Source organism: Thunnus albacares, chromosome 1 (assembly GCF_914725855.1).
Source record: "Thunnus albacares chromosome 1, fThuAlb1.1, whole genome shotgun sequence".
In the NCBI taxonomy this organism is placed as follows: domain Eukaryota; kingdom Metazoa; phylum Chordata; class Actinopteri; order Scombriformes; family Scombridae; genus Thunnus; species Thunnus albacares.
Window position 1 is genome coordinate 16,619,899 of NC_058106.1, and position 14,615 is coordinate 16,634,513.

At 39.2% G+C, this 14,615-nt stretch overlaps 1 protein-coding gene across 1 annotated transcript in view; it reads left to right on the forward strand.

The window, feature by feature from the left end:
* The window catches only part of kif26ba (kinesin family member 26Ba), an 85,506-nt gene that overhangs the window by 55,036 nt on the left and 15,855 nt on the right, over positions 1 to 14,615 (forward strand). The window contains exons 6-11 of the mRNA XM_044346273.1: positions 4,584 to 4,799; positions 5,170 to 5,263; positions 9,368 to 9,513; positions 9,824 to 9,940; positions 11,130 to 11,316; positions 12,331 to 12,526. Coding sequence (XP_044202208.1) covers positions 4,584 to 4,799; positions 5,170 to 5,263; positions 9,368 to 9,513; positions 9,824 to 9,940; positions 11,130 to 11,316; positions 12,331 to 12,526 — 956 coding nt within the window. The remainder of the gene's footprint in view (positions 1 to 4,583; positions 4,800 to 5,169; positions 5,264 to 9,367; positions 9,514 to 9,823; positions 9,941 to 11,129; positions 11,317 to 12,330; positions 12,527 to 14,615) is intronic.

Consider the following 14,615-nt stretch of genomic DNA (forward strand, 5'->3'; position numbering starts at 1 on the left):
ACACACACAAACACACACACACACACACACACAATGGCACTCTTACCTTTCACACTCTTTGACATGAGGAGGAAACAGGCTCTCAGGGGGGGAAGACTTTATGAGTTACGCCTTGTAAAGCGTGCAACGGTAAAATCCTTCCCCCAGGCTCTTACTGATGTGATGGGCTCTTTTATTGGGGTCAGGAGAGGGCATAGCACTGAATCTCAGTGTGTGTGTTTATGTGAGTGTCTCCTCAGTGCTTGAAAATGAATGAGCATTGAGGATGTGTGTGTGTGTGTTTGTGTAGTGCTATGGGATTTTTTTAAAACACAAAGTGTTGACCTGACATTAAGCCATAGTATCCTAGGTTACCAGGGTCACCAAGGCTACATATTTATTGTATTCAGGTGGCTCTTCAGCTTATCTCACACCCTCATCCATGAACGCAAGCCATCACTTTTAAATTTAAACACACACACACACACACACACACACACACACACACACACACACACACACACACACACACACACACACACACACACACACACACACACACACACACACACACACACACACACAAAGAGTTTATTGAACCAACTCTCTTAAATGGCCCATGGTCATTAAATGATGCAACCAAATGAAAGCCTGTTAATGTGTTATTAGGTGAGTGTGAGTGAGAGAGAGAAAGAGATAAATGTACATATAACAGCTCTTAGCATCTTACTTACCTTTGTCCTTTCTACATGACAGGATAAATTATTCATCAGCTACCAGCAGGCTTTAATGCTTTTATTCTTTATGTAATACACTTTTGCTTTTTACCCCAGGGCCATAAAATAATATATAACAAATAATTTGTAGTAAAAATGACCTGGATTAAAAATCTTATTTGCGTAGATTGTTGATGCTATAACAGTACAATAATGTGGTGGAAAATGACATATTTGCAAAATGATATTTGTTTGAGAGATCATGTCAAGCTAAGCATGAGGTAAATGCATAGTGTACAATAAAATAATATGTATTGAGAACAAGGTTTGCTCAAGTACATGATAAATTACTAATGTGAAATATATTATATTTCCAGCATTTGAGAGACACTGTGATCCAGAAACTTGATCCCTGTTCACAGTAAGTGGGTCTGTCAATAAATATATAACAGTCCTTGCTTTATTCTGTCGATGCTCTGTCCGAGTGCAGTGGGGTTTGGAGTAGAACTGAAATGATTAGTTGATTAATGGATTAGTCGATCATCAGAAAAATAATCAATCATCATTTTTCAAGCAAAAATGCCAATCCTTTCCTAGTTCCAGCTACTCAGTTGTATGGATTTGCTGCTTTTCTTTGTCTTATGTGATAATAAACTGAGTATCTTTGGGTTTTGGACTGTTGGTTTGACAAAACAAGACGTCTAAAGACGTGACCTTGTTCTTTATTTGAAATTGTGATGGATAGTTAAGAAAATAATTGGCAGACTAACGTTAGTTATCGTGAGTGTTTTGAGATTACTCTATGATTTATAATCCCATGGTGGAGTTTAACTGGAAGCGCAGTGTAGAATCACACTTCAGACGATGATTCATCTGTGCTAACAAGCACAGACAGACAAAAGATCTCTCCTCATCCTGCTCCTTCCCTCTTAGGAGCCACATAAACGCAGTAGTCTTTTCTGCCCTGCACCTCTGTGCACTATAGACAAAAAAACACTACCTTGTTTAGAAAAAAAAACAAAACAGAATAAAAATAGATTTCTTATTTTTTGTCATAGTACACTATTAGCTAAAGTTGAGTTACCTCACATTTAGTGATATAAGATTATATATTATAACATAGATGATCCTGCTTATTTTGAGTCTATGACAGATTTCAGAACTTGTATTCTTGCAGGAATATAAAACTACTTTTACTCTATCCATCCACCCATCAATTATATATACAACACTAGGTAGCCTACAGCCTATCCCAGCATGTGTTAGGGAAAGACAGGATACACACAGATGCTGCATCCTCATTTAGAGTGTGGATCTTTTAAAGGATGTGGTCAAAATGTGTGTTCTTTGGAGGACTGAGGGCCAGGCTGAACATGTGCTTCTTCCCCAGATGAGACTGTAGTCTCACAGAGGCCAAATCTAATGATGCATTCATGCAGTTTCCGTCAACCCGTAACGTCAAGAATGTAAGGATGAGAAATTGCTTATCCTCTGCCTGTCAGCCTCTGCATTGTAAACTGTCAGCTGCTTTGTTGTTTGTGGGATATTCAGCTATTTGCATGTCCAAAACAATCTATATTGTGCATCAGTATTCGAAGCTGTAGCCAATTTACCGCAAACTTCCACTGATTCAGATTTCACAGTCTGGTCATCATACATGACCATGTTTGTAGGCGTAGAGGCTGAATCTGTTCCACCATTGTTGTTGAAGATCCACGTGTTTTTTCATCGTTTTTGATCTGCCTGGTTGTGGATTTATATTTCCTTGGGTTTCAGTTTATCTGATGTGTTGAGATTCCACTTGTGAAAGAAAACAGTAATGAAATATTGACATTAAATTGTTTGTTCAAGATTTGGCTGGGTACAGACAGGGGTAATAAAAATGCACAACTAAACAACATGCAACAAATCACTAACAGTTAGTTTGTAAACAATGTTTATATGTTTTAGGTGTAATTTTTTACCTCTGATATTTACCAAAACAGAAGAAGAGGTGCAATAAGTGCACCAAATAGTCCTGGGAACTAAAAACTAAAAAGTCAGGGACTACTGAGGGACTAAAAAGTACCCTCTCAGCACATTTGTTTTGCACTTTTTGTTGTTTTGTTTTTTCACTGCATCCGAAGAACTGCAAGGAATAGGCAAATTAGACTGCTAATAGATTGAAAAAGCAAACACCTGGTTTGAGACAAAATTATGCACAAGTCAAGACAAAAACACAGAATCATCTCATGGTGAATGTATTGTTTAAATCAGTGTTAGAAAAGAGACATGCAGGGACGCCTGGTGGCCTAATGGCTAAGGCTCGTACCATATAACTGCAATGTCCAGGGTTAAATTCACAGCCGGGGGGCCCTTGTTTCATGTCACACCCTTCTCTCTTCCCTTGCTCCCTGTCTCACTACACTGACTCTTAAATAAAGGCAAAATGCCAAAAAATAATCTTTAAAAAAATAAATAAATAAAGGAGACATGCAGAGGTGAAAAGCGCGATTAAAGCTGAAACAGGATCAGATTATCACACTTCAGGATCTATTCAGTGTCACAGTGTAAATATGAAACTGTGATGATCAGGGACAGTTGGTGTGGTCAAGATTGAATCATAAAGCACTCACAGTATCTGTACCAATCACCAGCTTTAACCAAGTGGTCAGAGGGGTAAATCTGGTGAGAATCTTCTCAATAATCCCACAGTGTGTAGCAGCAAGGAAGTGATATTGAAAGTGGAAGAGAAATGGACTGAATGAGAGAGACAAAGACTAATTTAAACAGATAAAGCAAGGGACTAGAAAGAGAGCAGTAAAATACAGCTAGAAAGTATCTCAAACTTTAAAACATCTTCAACTAACAGAGATTGTTGTTTATATGTTAAAATGTTCTGGAATGCACTCAGATTCGATGACGCAGCATTTTGCTTCCTCCAATATCAAAGAAAACAACAGCAGCTGTCATGTGGTAAATTGCGGCTGCTAACAGTTTGTGACAGGAGTGGGAGGAAAGAAGGAGTGAGAGGAGGAGAGGAAGCTAAAATAGGATTCCTGCACTTCAGGCTTTTGATGTGTGGCAGTGAGCTGCAGGTAGAGGAGGGGGGGGGGGTTGGAGACAGAAAAAGGAAGGGATTTAGGAAAGAAGGAGAAAGAGATGACAAAAAAGTGACAGGTAAAGGAGGAGAGGGTAGAAGGGAGAGATCAGAAGCAATTACGGGGGAATAAGGTGATGAGAGAGGGAAAGAGAAAATGTGTACATACAGTATGCATGTAAGTTTTAAAAGAACAGAATGAAAAAGATGAATGCTGTCACTCTGCGGGAATCGATTGTCGCAGCTAAGGTGCATGTGAGTTCAGATGCCTTCTAGCAACAATCCTTCCACAATATCAAATCTGTTCATGCTTCAGATTTTGGTAGGTTTCCTCAGAAAAAATCTTTCAGTATCTTGAAAGTGAAGAAGAATTGGGTAATTAGTACAAGAAGTGATAACCAACGTGCCTGAAGCGACATGAAAACCACGTTTTATTATCAGAGAATCAAGAGAAAAGTGCTAACATCTCTGAAGAGCTGCAAAGACATTGCCAAAGTTTTTAAAAAGCACTTATCTTGCTAGCTGTAACTTTCAGCTGGAGTACTATTTGCATTTGTGAGTATTTGTTCTGTGCTTGTTGATTACAGTCTTGTATCTCTGGTTTCAGAGGTACATGAAAAATGACAAAACAAACCAGTGCAACAGTGTAGGTTTTGTTAATTCTGTGTGATATTTAATGGGAGGACTTTCTCTTCAACTTCTGCATCAGTATTTCTGTAAAGTTGTTTCTGGCCTTTTCTACAGTATTCTACTCTATTCTTTCTTCTTTTCTATGAGTTATACTTAAATATGTTTCTTGTTACCTTCAGGTGAAAGTGATGGTGCGTGTGTGTCCAGTGTCCCGGTCGGATGCAGCTGAGTCCAGTTCCTTCCTCAAAGTGGATCCCAGGAAGAAACAGATCACTATCATGGACCCCTCAGCCAATCAGACACCAAACACTGCCTCCCAGAAAAGGGCAGGAGCAAATCAGGTCCCTCCGAAGATGTTCACCTTTGATGCTGCGTTCCCTCCTGACGCATCACAGGTAAGAGAACAGATTGTGAGTATTTGGGGCATAAAGGACTTACAAGTGATTTTGATATAAAATCTCATGACAATACACTGACAGACAAGGTTTTCTTGAAATAATTCCAAATTTACACTTATCATTATCTATTAACTGAACACCTACTAGATTGTCTGTGACTCAAATTTAACACCTTTTATTACACACCATGATAGAAGTGATGGTAGCTGTAACAAGTAATTATAACCATTATAAAGACTTAATAAATTCTTTTCTTTTAATCCTGAAAGACAAACACACAACCTGCATCTATATTTTCAGGTATTTACATTTTTTGACCCTCTCCCTCCATCTTTCTTCATTTCTCTCTCTGTCTGCCTGTTGCTAGGCGGAGGTATGCGCAGGAACGGTTGCCGAGGTGATTCAGTCGGTGGTGAATGGAGCAGATGGCTGTGTCTTCTGCTTTGGACACTCCAAGCTGGGTAAAACTCACACACTGACTCACACACAAGCTAAAAAATCATAGCATGTGTGGCTGGCGAGTCATCCTTACTGTGTGTCCGACCGTCAGTGTGAGTCTGTCTCCACTAGCCCTCATCTATCAGAGAGAGAAAGAAGAGGATTAGTGTCTGCTGAAGCTGAAAGCTTTCTCAGTCTGCTCTGTCTGTGTTTCTGTCTTCCTTTCTCTCTCTCTAATCCTCCGGAAGCTGGTTTTTAGAGAAGCTGTCTTAAACAGGGTCAGGACCTCTTACTGTGCACTGCAACATGCCTGCACCAACACACACACAGGCGCAAACAAAGACCCCCTCCAACAACATCCAATACACACACATGCTCTTCAACCCTGGGTCAGCCCCTGTTGTGTTTATCCCTGTACTTGCAAGCAGTATTATCCTTCTTGGCTTGTGATCTTCATACATCCAGTTGGAGTTTCTAAGTCCCCTTCATTCGCTGGCAGAGGACAAAAGCGGAGAGTTTAAACGCTGCAGTTCACAGGGGCGGATTTAGTGATTTGAAGGCTCCAGGCAAACTCAGTCATGGGGCCTATTTTCACCCTTTGTCTAATTGAGAATTTTGATATTGGTGGTGGTAGATGAAGTACTCAAAACTTTAAACTATTACTACAGCACTAACAATACTCTGTTTCTCTGTCGGTGCTCCCATCATCTAACAAGTGAGTCGATACGACGGGAATCCGTTAGTAACTGTGGTCCTGCTGGTTGTTTCAGGGAGAACAACTGAAAGGCAGATTACCTTGCAATGATTCTTTTACTTTTCCTCTTAGTTTTTTTTTTTGAAATGCGCACTGTGATAACTCTGCTTCACTGTTTGATGTTGTGTTGAATTACACGTTACGTCAAGGAGTTTCTGCATCCTTAGCAAGGTTGAGAGGTGGCAGGTCAGCTGCTCCTTTAGTGATGGAATAGTCCATTAATCTGTAGTGTGTGAGGGGGTCCTACATTGACAATCCTTTTTTAAATGCTTTGGCTGCCTTTTGTAAGTAATTTTGTGGGGTTTAATGAGTAAGAATAGCAGCATAATTTTATATGTTTCATATCTAAATATCATAATAAATCTATAGCTGTTTGTTGCCTACCTTGCCTAATGGAAAAGTCCGCCACCGACAGTTCAGGGAGGAGCACTTCTGTTTTAATAGCTGAGCCATTTACTGAAAAAAGCAGTGATGCAGTTCTGTGTAAAAACAACATACACACCACTGTGTTTTGTCGTTGTGCTGCAGGGAGTTTATCCCTTCTGTAGTAAAAGTAAATTACTTTGTAAATATAATGTCAAATGATGTTTTTGTCTTCCTCATGTATTCAGTTAAATAATAATTTGTCTTTTTTACAACTTTGTTCATATTTTTGTTGTTTTTTCTATCAGTTCTGTTCATTACTGCAATCTGGGAACATTTGAACGGTGGTACAACAAAGTCCAAGATAACTTAATCAACTTTATTTTGAATTAAAGCTGAAAGTGAGCACACATGTAATGTCTGTAATAATCCCTCATTGGAGAGGAAAATCATGAATATGCACAATTGTGGCAAGAATGGCAGGTCTGTAAACTGTTTATTAGGAACACTAATGTAATCCAGTACAACTGCTCTGCCATAAATTCTACATTTACAAAGCTTATACATTTTCAGTTTTGTTGACATTGTCAGAAAGGTGATAACTCTACTTTATGTTTATTATTGAGGTCATAGTGGGTGGTGGTAGTGGTAAACTGGAGTGCAATATATTGAAGTGTTTATAATATTTTGCCCCTCTCATGTATGGGGTGGACAAAATATAAGGAATTTGATTGCTTTAGAGGCACAGGTGTTCCAAATAAAATGGGTGCCCAGTGTATATTTACAACAGAGATTTTTCGTAATAGTTTTTTCTGTTTGCCTTCATTTTCTCTCCCAAATAGATTTGGCTTACCCAGGATTTGTTGAAAACCTGTTTGTCTCCTTGTGCAATTCTATTCTATTCAATTCTAGCAATGTCATTACCTTAGTGAGTACAATGGTATTGTTACTGATAAACTACAAAAATAAGATCCAAGTTTAATAAACAAGAATTATGCTTTAGTTTTGGTTTTCAAGGTTTTGTTTTTCAAGTCCTGGGCACCTCCTCTCCCTCCCACAGACACATGTAGGACACATCAAACAAACAGATGTACATATAATCACCACAGCTCTCCCAAGACACAAACCCAACATGGTTCACAGACTACACAGCCTGTCTAGATCAGTGTTTTGCATCTCACCATGTTTACATGTTTTCATTTAGCTGTCAAATATTGACACATGAAAAATGCCTGGTGTGTCATGATTCATGACGATGATTCATACTGTATAATATGAGTGGGACTGGGACCGATATGTCTAACACTCCCTCAAAACAGACCTCTGATTGTCAGTGTTTGATTGTGCTGGGCGATAGACATACAGTAACTGAGTCGTCTGATTTTGATCCTGTAAGCGGTTTTATATGATTGAGAAATCCATCAAAGAGAGTTTGCTCTTTCAATCAATTTTACTGTTATTGGTAATGCGACGACGCTGCCTTGACCTTGCTAGTTTCAGTTTAAACGGCTGCTGCTGTAACAGCAGATGAGATAATTCTTTGTGATATAGCTCACCTAAGGCCATGGATCTTAATGAGGCTGCATTATAAGGGTATTACCTTTTTTCTAATTAAAATGAGGAAAGTAACATAATGAGCATTTATCTTCAGCTCAGTGGCCCTTGGCTGTAGACACATATGGGGGCTCAGACAGAGACAAGTCTACTCATGTGCACACACATGCACACTTTCACAAAGAGTAACAAGGTTTTCATGGAATAGGAAAAAAATGAATAAAACTCCAAATGATACTGAAATAAATGGATGAACTTCAGGAATGTAATTGAATTCTCTAGTTTTAATTTATGTCTGATGGATTTGTTATTACGCCATTAAACCAATGATTCAGTGCTGCCTCGTTCTCTCAAACTTTCCTACCGACAACTTCAGCAGTGCTGCTTGATGAGACCAATTACCAGGAATATACGTCAACTACACACAATGCTTTATTGCCTGTAGCAAAGCATCACTGTGTAGTAGTGTTGTGTTAGTCAGTGGAGCAGTCATCAAGCTGACCGTGTCTTGACAGCCTGAGGTAGTTAGAACAGAATGAAACACTGTAGAGCCGCACATACACTCACTGAGATGTGTAATTTAAGACTCTACCATACATACAGGCCTGAAAGGTGAAGAAGAGAGAGGAGAGTTGTTCAAGTGTTCTTGGGTTATAGCAGTGATACTATATAGAGCTGTAATGAGTGAGGAGGCCCATCTAATGTTTTAAATAAAAAGAAATCAACTGATAAATGAGTTAAATTGGAACAAATGACCCAGTGTTGTTTTAAACATGCTGTTTTGTGCAGCTGATTGCCACATTTAAAAGACTCTTCAACAAATCTTTATATTATTGTGAAGTTCTGTCTAGAACAGTTTGGGCGTCGCGCTTTTAAGACCTTAAATAAGCAGTGCTAGTGCAGTGGTGTAAACCTCCTCTCATGCCAAATAGAACCCTTTTTGTGGAGCGTTTTTAACATTTTTTCCTCTAGTTGACAAATCATGAAATGCTTTTTTTTTTGACAGTAAGTCTAGACACTCCAGGAAACATTGAGGGGGAGCGATGTAAAATTACAGTGTAGCTGACAACCGCCCCTCCATCTTATCTCTGAACAAATCACACACATTTCTCTACCCTGCATCACAGGAGTCAGGCTTTTGATATCCCGTGTTTTTGTGTAAGTGTTCATGTAGGTGTGATTGTTAGGCGTGACATATGGCTTTGTTTAGATGTGTGTTTGATCTCCAACTCCTGACAGCCAGAGCAGGTGTAGGGGGGGTAATCATCATCTTGTGGCTCAAAGGGACAGATCTGTAGCCCCCCATGTGCACATGCATGCTCAGGCACTCAAACATACGCTTTTCATGCACCTGCACAATGCATTTTCCAGTCAGTCTTTTTTGATGATGTTCTTTTTGATATATCTCCATCGTTTTCAATTCACTCTTCCCTTTCTTTCTGTCTGTCTCATCCAGGTAAATCCTACACGATGATTGGCCGTGATGACTCTCTTCAGACTCTGGGTATAATCCCCTGTGCTATCTCTTGGCTGTTTAAGCTTATCGATGAGAGGAAGGAGAAAACAGGAGCTCGCTTCTCTGTTCGTGTGTCTGCTGTCGAGGTCAGTGTTACTGATGAGATTTCAATTTGAAACATTCCCTGCAGAGGTGCTGTTGCATTGGTGCAGGTAATAGTGGCAGTAGTGCTTGCAGGGATGCACTGTATCAGAAAGTTGCCTACAGTATAACACATTTTTCTCACTGTTGGCCTGCAAACAGAAGTAGGCTAGACAGTCCCATTTAAATTTGATTGAAAAGATTTTGTCTTGGATCAATGTAGGAAAATATTTTGCCAGAAAATAAAATGATGCACAGCACTCAGTGTGTGTTTGTATGTGTTTTTTTTTTTTTTGTGTGTGTGTGTGTGTATAGGTTTGGGGAAAAGAGGAGAACCTTAAGGACTTGCTGTCTGAAGTGGCTACAGGTAGCTTACAGGATGGACAGTCACCTGGCGTCTATCTGTTTGAGGACCCCATCTGTGGCATGCAGGTATAAACATGTGCACACATATAAACATCTGACTGCTGCGTTATTTGATGTAATGTGGCTTCTGTAGATTGAATTCTGAGTGTGTGTGTGTGTGTGTGTGTGTGTGTGAATAGCCCCAGGGCTTGTATCAATATGCTTTACTTTTGTTTTTTTAGCCTCAGGCAGTTGTCTTAACTACCATAGATGTGCACACTTGCACACACTTGTACACACTCACCTTGCAGCGGCAGATACAATATGAAAGACTTATTAAACACCCGGTTCAGAATTAGCTGGTTTGTTCATTCATCTGATTTACTGTAAATACAGGTACTGCTTTTGAACAGCTCAGTCAGCATTAGTCAGAATGAACTGTGAGCTGGTTTGGTGCAACCGTTTCTTCAGTTATATCTGATATAGTATTTAAAATCTCTGTCCAGTAGTTACTTAAAGAAAGAAACAGCCAAAACATGTGCATAAAGGTTGGAACACTGACATCACATGCAGGGGAAACATTATTATAGACTTAAGATAATCTGGCGTTGGTGTAATAGGTACGGTGCCCAATTTTGCATTGTAGAGGGTGTCTTGTGCTCATAGAGGAGATGTGCACATGATGAAAAATATCAGACTATAATTTGAACTTTTATCTGATTGCTAAACAATCCACTCTGATGAACAAGATTTAGACAAAAAAGATAATTCTGATTATCATAATTACCATCATCCATTTTTTTAAAATCAGCTTTCTTGTGTCTGATTTTTGTTAAATTGGTAACTACAAAGCAGGGCGACCCAGTCTGAATAGTGTGCGATGTACAGTACCATAGACTGGTATGGTATGTACCCGTGTGTAAAAGAGCCAAAATCAACTGAGTGATAGACAGTAAGTTAATGAGCGTGCATGTGTCTGTGTGTGTGTGTGTGTGTGTGTGTGTGTGTGTGGTTTTAGTTATATGTTTATAGGATTAGAGGGTCTGATACAAGCACATCTGTGTAATCCTTAACTAATCTGACATAATCTCATCAGTAATGATATCCTGCAGTACCACACACTCACACTCTCTCTCTCTGTATTATCAATCTCTGCTTCCCTCTATCTATTTCTCTCTCTATCTCTGCATGCAAATTTGAAATGCTTTATTTGATTATGTCAATCAGTCCCAGACATGCTGGATGTCATTTTTTTCTCTTCCTACACATTTTCCAGCTCCAGAACCAGTCAGAACTGCGAGCTCCAACCCCAGAGAAAGCAGCATGGTTTCTGGATGCAGCCATAGCAGCCCGCCACAGTAGCCAACGTCCTAACACCACTGAGGAAGAACACAGGAACTCACACATGCTGTTTACGTTACACATATACCAGTATCGCATGGAGAAGACAGGCAAAGGAGGAAGTAAGTACTGCTGGCTTCAACACTGTTGCTGCTTTCGTAAGTGTTTTATACTGGTGCCACTTTTTCTAATGTTACTATTAACATTAATACTTAATAAACTACTCGAGCTACTTCAACTAGTGCAGATAATACACCATTATCACTGTTGTTATCATATTGCATGCAGCCTACTGTGAGCCCTACATCTAGCAACAAGAACAGAATAAAAATAGACACAAACATGCTGTTTAATATTGATATATTGCTTCGACACATGAAAGACATATGATAAGTGGGAAGCTGAAGCATCAAAATTCCTTACGGAGTTGTATACATACATATATATGATCCCTATATAGATTTTGTGTTTAGATTAATTCACAGTTTCGCTCTTGTCTATATAAATAACTGGGTGATAATGTTGGGGTTGTGTGAGTTTCTTTGGGTGTATGACTGTGTATGACAAAGAGACTATGATAGATGTCTGACCGAGATGCCACTGATAATAATGTGATAATAAACACTTTTCAGTGCTCATACGGGTGCACACAAATGTGAGAGAATAAGGCAGAAATATGTCTGTGTACTGTGTGTGTGCGTACATGTGAATATGACAGAGAGAAAGGCAAAGATATCACATGCAGGCAATAAAATGTTTGATGATGACATAAACAACTAATGTTGGTTGTGGAAACAGATCTTCAGCTATGACTGGATTACATAATTACAATTTTTAACAGTCTTAACCTTTAGAGAGCTAGATTTAGCATTACATCACTACAAACATTCATAAACAACTCAAGCTATGACCTTTGCTAATGTTGGTGCACATTTTATGATGCAAATAAGGAAATTGTACTATATGTCTATACTGAGTGTAAGAGATAATATTTTGATACTTTTTTTTTTTAATCTATAACACCATCTATGGTCTATACTACTAAAATTATCACCATTGTTCATTCATAATATATTGTTCACTTGTTATAGTAATTCATATATACTGAATATATACCCACTCTTTCACCTTGTTAGTGTCAGGAGGACGCAGTCGCCTCCACCTGCTAGACCTAGGCAGCTGTGATGTCAAAGTACTTGGAGGTGGTGGTGGAGGAAGTGGGAAAAGCAGGGAGAACTCTTCGCCCAGCTCAGCCCCTCTGTGCCTTTCTCTGTCAGCCCTCGGCAACGTGATCCTGGCCCTGGTCAACGGGAGCAAACACATCCCATACAAGTAGGCTTGTGTGTGCACAGGTGTATGTGTGTGAGAGGAGAGGAGAGGAGAGGAAATGTGCTAAGAGAATAAAGTAAGGAAATGAAAAAAATGTACAAGAGGCTCAGTCAACAATTTGGACAAGGAGACGTGGAGAGGAGTGAAGGGTGGATTGAGGAGGAAAGCAGAATGTTTTGGAGCTGGAGTAGAAGAGGAAAGGAAAACAGGCAACAGATCTTTTAAGTTGCTTCAGGTTTTGGGGGACTTAATGATATAAACAACAACAGCTGCTGTTATATTTATCACATTCATTTTGCAGGTTAACTGACTAGCAATGAGAGCAAAGGAGACAGAGAGAGAGAGAGAGAGGAGATTGAAGACCGAGGTAAACAAAGATAAAAGGCAAAAAATAAAAAAGCAGAGAAAGAAGAATGTATTAAAAATGTATAATGACATGTAGGCCTATATGATATGTGTGTTTTTGTATAATTGCTGTAGTATAATGTTTATGCCCAGGCAGTATACAGTATTTGCAGTATATGGATCTGATATGAAACTGTAAATGTCTTCTTTTTACCTTTCCCTTCATTTAATCCCTCTTTTCTTCCTTCCTTCCTCCTTGCTCTTCCACTCTCCTTAAGGCTGTGTAGCTCTGTGCTGCTTGCTGGGTTAATTTAATCACCAGCTCTTGCATTTACATTGCAAAACAACCCACTACCTAACACTGAAGCTGTAAGCAAAGCTGTGCTGAGCTTTGCTTACTGTGCTAGTTTGGCACTGGTGACTCAGACTGTTGTGGGATTGTGAGGGGATTTGGACTGGTTAACAGTGTGCCGTGTTGCTGCCACTTCTTCAGACTTGTGAACTGACAGTGATTCTGTGACTCTACTGTCTGAGGATCACAACTAAACTAACATGGATGTCAGATTAAAACTGGTGGAGTGTGTCACTGCAGGGTTATAGTCAGCATAGGGTGACCAGACGTCCCGAATAATTCAGGACAGTCCTGAATCCCGAATCCTGGCCTGTTTATCCCGAAAATTAATCATTAAGATAATAGTAATAGATAATATGAACAAGCCAAAACAAGAGCTGTCTGTACGCTGTGAGACTCGACTTGGCTTGAGACTTGAAGGCAAAAATGCTGAGGAGACCTGACTTGGTGACACAGTAATATTGAAAAATGCTGCACTGAACATATTGTGTCTTTTGAAGTGCTGCCAAATTATCATGAATAACTAATAACATAACAGAGATATGCTCAACAAGCTGCTGCTGTCACCTGAATAAAATGTAGAAGACTCTAAATTCAAATGAGAAAACCCTTTCATTAAATTATCAGTCTAGATGAATTAGTAGCTCAATAGTTATTTGACTGAATCCATGAAAATATTCTGATCAAATCACTTATGTTCATTGACACTAAATGTAATGTACTGGAGGCAATGACCACTGTGACCATGCCCAGCTCTAGTCCCTGTCCTGAATTTCACCCAGTCTCATGTGGTCATCCTAAGTCAGCAGGAAATTGAGTTGCTAATACCCATTAAAAAAGAGTTTGGCCGTCATTTTGACAGGCCTAATAGCTCCATTATCTTCTTCCTAGGATTATTAGAGAAAGATGGGTCAGTGTATAAGGATTTGAAGGTAGCTAGCAATGGCGACAATGAGGCACAAATTAGACAACACCTCCAAAAATAGAGAAACAAGAAAAGTCTACAGCTATGCTAGCCGCTCTGTGAGGCTGTTAGCTAAATACTAACACCCACATGCTAACACGCTTACAATGACAATGGTAACATTATGATGATCAGATGTTTACATTGTAAACCATCTTAGTTTAGTGTGGTAAAATGATAAAAAATAACTAATGAGCACTAACCACAAAAGGCAGATGAGGCTGTCATTGTAGTTTTGCAATATTTGGTAATAAACCAAAGTAATTTTGATCTATCTATTAAATGCTTAATAGATAAGTCAAAATTTTGACCTGCTGGTGGCACTAGATGAAAAGTCAGGGAATCAGAGTCATTAAGATTTATCCTCTGGGGACCATGAATGTGCAAAGTGGTCTATCTAGTAGAAGTTTACATATTTCAGTTTGGACCAA